This window comes from Otolemur garnettii, unplaced genomic scaffold (assembly GCF_000181295.1).
Source record: "Otolemur garnettii isolate 467f Iridium unplaced genomic scaffold, OtoGar3 scaffold00178, whole genome shotgun sequence".
NCBI classification, from domain to species: Eukaryota; Metazoa; Chordata; class Mammalia; order Primates; family Galagidae; genus Otolemur; species Otolemur garnettii.
In genome coordinates this window covers 3355563-3361562 of record NW_003852573.1, presented here as the reverse complement: position 1 = coordinate 3361562, position 6000 = coordinate 3355563, and the positions used below count along the sequence as shown (strand labels likewise).

The 6000-nt window shown below is 48.1% G+C and overlaps 1 protein-coding gene across 3 annotated transcripts in view; it reads right to left on the bottom strand.

Annotated features, from left to right (window-relative positions):
• Positions 1–6000, bottom strand: part of VASH2 (vasohibin 2) — a 39347-nt gene that overhangs the window by 14115 nt on the left and 19232 nt on the right. For all 3 annotated transcript variants that reach the window (XM_003800534.2, XM_003800533.3, XM_003800535.3), the window contains 2 exons: positions 2343–2724; positions 1141–1256 (listed from right to left, as the gene is read on the bottom strand). In XM_003800534.2, coding sequence (XP_003800582.1) covers positions 1141–1256; positions 2343–2724 — 498 coding nt within the window. The remainder of the gene's footprint in view (positions 1–1140; positions 1257–2342; positions 2725–6000) is intronic.

Below are 6000 nucleotides of genomic sequence, written 5' to 3'. Positions count from 1 at the left end.
TGGCGGGTGCCTTAGCTGGTTGAGCTATAGGCGCCGAGCCAACAAACCCTTTTTGTGTTCTGGTTTCTTCATCTGAACATGAAAACTGTAAGGCATTCCCCATTCACTCTGTAGGACTGATGTGACCATAATAATGAGACTGTGCAAAAGCAGTTCACTCTCATTACATCACCTAACTGGGTCTTTACAACAATCTCATCAGATAGACAGGGAAAGCAGTTTTAGATCCTTTTAGGGATGAGAAAACTGGGGCTCCTTAAGGTGAAGGGTTTGCCCGGATGCAAGGCTAGCATGCAGCAGTGCTGGGCTTCACCTACGCTCTTGTGCACCCAGCCCCCGCATGGCAAGAGGCTCAGGTGACACAGAATCTGCTATTATTTTTTCCCAGGACGATTATAGTTCAGATGTTTGCCAGTGGATTAGCACTGGTTACTCTGGGCATCCTAAGTGCCTCCAATCTATCATTTCTTAAGTGGGTCATTTTGACCTAAGAAAGTGTAGGAGAATCACTAACTTGGTGCTAAAACAGGGGAGGGTGGAGTTAGCCAAAAAGAGGATGAGCCTGTGGGTATTTCTGATGCCATCCTCTGCTGATGGCAATCATATGTTCTGCTGGGCACACCTTTAGGAAAGTTCATAGATTCTGGTTGTACTTGTCATTGTTTGGCCAGCCTGGGCCTGATTCGAATCCGCCAGCTCTGGTGTATGTGGCTGGCGCCTTAGCCGCTTGAGCTACAGGCACCACCCGAAAGTTCATAGATTCTAACAGTCCCACTTTATGGGTAAGAAAACTTATGCCTAGGAAGACAGGCCCAAGGTCACACAGCTAGTAACTTAGCTATTTCAGCCCCAGATTTTCTAACTGTAAGTCCCGTGGCTCCTTCCTTGTTGCCTGAATTTCAGGCTACCTTTCATCTCATCCTGTCTGGGGCTCATCCCTCCATTACAACTCACAGTGAAACGGTAGCAATGGGAGTGATATGCATAGTGGATCCTTTTCTGTAAGGGTCTCTGCATGACAGGGGCAGTCCTCTTGAAGATCCACCATCTGGTTCAAATGCAAGGCTTGGACACAGCTTTGTCCTCATGGGATAGGACAACGCCACTGATATGTGTTGGGGAAGAGGAAATATTACTCACGACTTGTCTCGCCTGCCGAGCCTTCTTGGGGGGCTTGCTTGTCTCCTTCTGGGGGACAGAGATTTTCCCCGGCTTCTCACCTGGGTCGGAGAGTGGGCACTTGCAGGTTTCAGGATCTGAAGGATATATGAGGAATTAACCACACTGCTTCCTAAAGGACCCCCAGCCCAGCATCCCAGCCCCCGTCCCATTCATGACGGCACCGAGCAGGAAGACTTCCAAAGGGAGACACCCACGTTCCTCGCTTATTCAGCGTTCATAAGAACGAAGGCTGTCACTTCCCAGAGGGTGAAGTGGATGATCACATTGTCCCCCCTTTCCGTGGCACAGAGAGCAGCAGAGCCTGATGCTTCAGCCTCCTGGGGGCTGTGTTTGCTTGCTTGGAAGTTTCTGTTTTCATGAAGGAAAAGTCCCATATATGCTGCCCGGAAACCAGCTTGTTCTCTCTCTGCCATCCCACGTACATGACAGAGTGGTTTCAATCTATCAAGAATCTCCACTCCAGGTCCCACAGAGCGAAGACGACAGTCGGCAAATGCTAAACCTAACCACGCCTGAGGTCAGCACACTCCCTTTCCCTGCGGTGTCCAGTGTACGCACAGGCTTTCTCTCAGTGACTCTACAGCCCTGGAGGGACAAGGACACCATAGCACTTTGGAGGTTAAACTGGGAGAGGGAAAGAGGCTTCTGAGTACAATCTGCATAAGGCCTGCATGGCGGATGCTTCCTCATTTGCTTTTGTGACACCAGGTTAAAATTTTATGCCAAAGGGCTTTGCAACTCATAAGGCAAAACAGAGATATAATACGACCCTGAGATATTAGATAATAAAGCAGGCTGACCAAGTCATCCTGATTTTCCTGGGCCTTTCCGAGTTATAGTTCTGAAAGTGTCATGCCACGGGAAAGCCTTCAGGTTCCAGGTAAACTAGAACTGGTCACGCTATCATAAAGACGAAACAGAACAAAACTCGAGTTTCAGTAGAAAATGACTAACATTTTAGATCTGATTTTATAGTAAGAATCGCAGGCCAAGACACTGCTTTCACTGTGACAGTTAAATTGATTTTAGCTGTTGTTTGAAGTGGTACGTGCAAAAAGAGACAGTAACCTCAAGACATTTTTGACCATCCTTGAAAGATGAGTCCTGGAACAAGAGAACAGGAAAAGGCTCCTTGTGTCACTGGTCTTCCCAGCACCTACCTTCATTCTCATGTCCCTGGCATATTTTTCCAGCTCCTTCCTTATGTCAGCCCTCAACATCTTTGAGATGTTGAGGACCAGCTGCTTCCATTCAATGGGTTGGAAGCTATGAGGCTCATGGGGGACGTACAGCCCAATCTTGACCTTCTTGACTGTGTGCAAGTATTTCTTATAGGAGTCTTCAAAGTCAAAGATGAGGTCGCTCAGAGTCCGAAAGGTTAATGGCTTGTCCATCAGCTCCGCCCTTCGGCTCATGCCCAGTGAGCCATAGCGGCCATTGCAATAAATCCCCAGCACGACGTGGTGAAAGTAGTTTCCTGAGAAGTAGGTTTTAAAGCTGATGGGGAACCGCTCAATGGAAGGCTGTCCATTGGTTAAGTATCTTGGACAATCTGAGTCAAGGAAGAGAAAACAGGACTTGAAAATGCACAGAGCTTAGATTCCCAGGAAAGGAACGCACTTCACAGGGGTCAGGAAGTCCATCCCTTTGTCTCTGAGCCAGCTCACATCAAACTTTCCAGACTAATCCTTTTATAAAGGATTCACTTGATTATCTACGACTACCCACTATACGGTATATATCAAAACTAATATGGGACAAAGAGGAAAACGTTTCATTTTCTTCAGCAATTTCATAAATGCAAAACAAAAAAATAACAAGTCACTTTTTCTTCACTGAGTTTTCTACAGAGAATGAGGAGCTATTAAAGAGTTTATTTATTTACTTATTTCACACAATTGGAATGACATGCTCAGACTGCCACGTGTGGGGCAGACCAAGAACGGAAGGCCCCTGCAATGGTCCAGTTGAGAAAGGAAAACCAGAACCTAGGAGTGGAGATGTGAGAGGCAGACTGGTTGCTTATCTGGATGGCAGCGTCAGCGCAGGTCCCATCTGCATCCCGTCTGGTGTTTGCATTGGCGCTGGCCCACCCGTGCCAGCAGCCCTGGGTACCACCCAGAAAGCTGCCTCCAGTCCCCAAGCCACTGAGTGTGACAGCTCTCTCTGCTTACTGGCCCATTTGGATCTATCAACAGCCTCCTGGCACTACCTTGGTTTTGGCCCCCCAGCTCCACTTTGGCTCCAAGTAACCTCCCCATTGGGCAAGAGGTACCACATCCTCACACCCGCTGCAAAGCCCCACAACAGCCCTGGCGAGGCCATCATCACTCCTAGACAGCTTCTCTGGAGAGGGAAATTGGGAACGCATAGTGTCACTCCTCTGCTGGAACCTTTGGTGACTCAAGAGTGTTCCTAAGGTAAGTAATAAGCCAGGTGCCCACTGAGGTGCCTTCAGTGTGGTAAGTGCTCAGTGAATGGATACAGTTCTCTACTGTCTGGGAACCTGTCTTCATCCCATTCACTTTCCACACAGAATGACCTCCTTTTTTTTTTTTTTTGAGACAGGGTCTCACTCTGTCACACAGGCTATATTAGAAGTGGCATTATCACAGCCCACTGCAACCTCAAATTCCTGGGCTCAAATGCTCCTCCCACCTCAGCCTCTCAAGTAACTGGGACTCTAGGCATAGTTTAAGCACCACTACACCCAGCTAATTTTTGTATTTTTCATAGAGATGGGGTCTCGCTCTTGCTCAGGCTGGTCTCAAACTTCTAGCCTTAAGTGATCCTCCTGCCCTGGCCTCCTAAAGTGCTATGATTACAGGGGTGAGCCACTGCACTCAGCCAGCATAACCTTCTTAAGCCAAAATTTGACATAAGTCACTCTTCTGCTGATGAGTTTTCATTGTCCCTCATCTTTTTCAGGCCTTAGTCAAATCCCTGAGCAAAGTCCTTCCATGATTTGGCCCCTTGCATCAAGCCTTCTGTGCAGTCTCATTTTCCTGACACCCACGGTTAGCCCACCCTCCTTCCTACTGCAGGCCCTTGACAGTTTTTTGAAGAATACACCTTGAGGCCTGAAAGAATGCACATATTGGGGCCAACTGCTCTCTGCACATATGTTCTCCCCTAATATGAAGTCAAATGTAACTGAACCTTTTTAATGACCTTTACATTACAAAGCTATATGTACGAGTCCAAAGTGATTATGCAGCTTTTTAAAAATATTAGGCTATTCAACAAACTCTATACTACATTACATCCCTACTGCAGAACTAACTTCTTTTTTTTTTTTTTTTTTTTTTTGAGACAGAGCCTCAAGCTGTCCCCCTGGGTAGAGTGCCATGGCATTACAGCTCACAGCAACCTCCAACTCCTGGGCTTAAGCGAGTCTCTTGCCTCTGCCTCCCAAGTAGCTGGGACCACAGGCGCCTGCCACAACGCCCGGCCATTTTTTGGTTGCAGCCATCACTGTTGTTTGGCGGGCCCGGGCTGGGGATTCGAACCCGCCACCTTAGGTGTACGTGGCTGGCGCCTTAGCTAGTTGAGCTATAGGCGCCGAGCCAGAACTAACTTCTTTTATGGCTTCGCTTGCACATCAGCCTTACAGCATGGAGAGATTTTTGGAGGACCTGTCAGTGGTAAGGATACTGCGGGGTTGCCCTCTCCGTCCCTGAGGCTCACACAGATCACACTACACCCTGGAACAGCCTCGCCACTAGCCACTGCCCCTTCCTGGGTGGCATGCCTCCTCCAACCTTCCTCGCCTTGCTTAGACATCCTCCCCACTCCCCCAAGCACCCCCTGCCCAAGAACTCCCGTAGCCCTTGCTGCGTACCCATCTTTAGGACAGTAGAAGTTGTACTTCATGCCCTGATATCCCCTGGGCACAGCACAGGCCTGGTACACAGAAGGGCTTGCAGGAAGAACAAACCTTAGATTGTGAGGATACACTTCCTTACACACTTCCTTACGCTTAAAAGGACAGCACTCGGTGAGGGGCGGAATCCAGGCACCCTGACAAGAAGGGTGCCGACAGAACCCAGTCCCCGGCCCTGATGCGGCCTCGTCTCCTGTCCTTCAGTTTAATCACAGACAGCTTCAGCTTCTCTCTCTCCTGTTCTCCTTCTCTTCACTTTGTCATGTGAGATTCAGTGGCAGTTAGGAAATGAAATGATATCCCGAGTCCTCTCACATAAATTCTTGCTTTTTGGGACAAGTTCTCTAGGACTGGAATAAGGGGATTCCTTAGCTGTTCAGCCAGAGTAACAAACACTCAGAGTGTCCACTGCGCCAGACCGGCTGCTGGGGAGGGCTGTGGGGCCAAAGGTACAAAAGCAGCACTTCTCTGGCAGTCAGGTGGGAGATAAACGCAAAATGGACACAAAGCAATCAGTATGGAGGGTCCTCAAACAATTCAACAGACTTACGAGAGACTCAGCAACTCCAATTCTGGGTTTACACCCAAACGGATGGAAAGCAGGGACTCCAACAGACGTTTGTACACCCATGTTGTTAGCAGCACAATTGGCAATAGCCAAAAGGCGCAAACAACTTAAATGTCTGGATAAAGAGATGAACAAAGGTTCCATATACATACAACCGAATATTATTCACCTTAAAAAGGAAGGAAATCCTACCACATGCCATAATACGAATGAACCTCGAAGATGTTATGCTCAGTGAAACTAGCCAGATACAAAATGACAAACGGTATATGGTTTCACTTATCTGAGGTTCTAAGAGTTGTCCAATTCAGAGACGAGAAGTAGAATGGAGGTTGCCAGGCTGGGAAGAGGAAATGGAGAATACTGT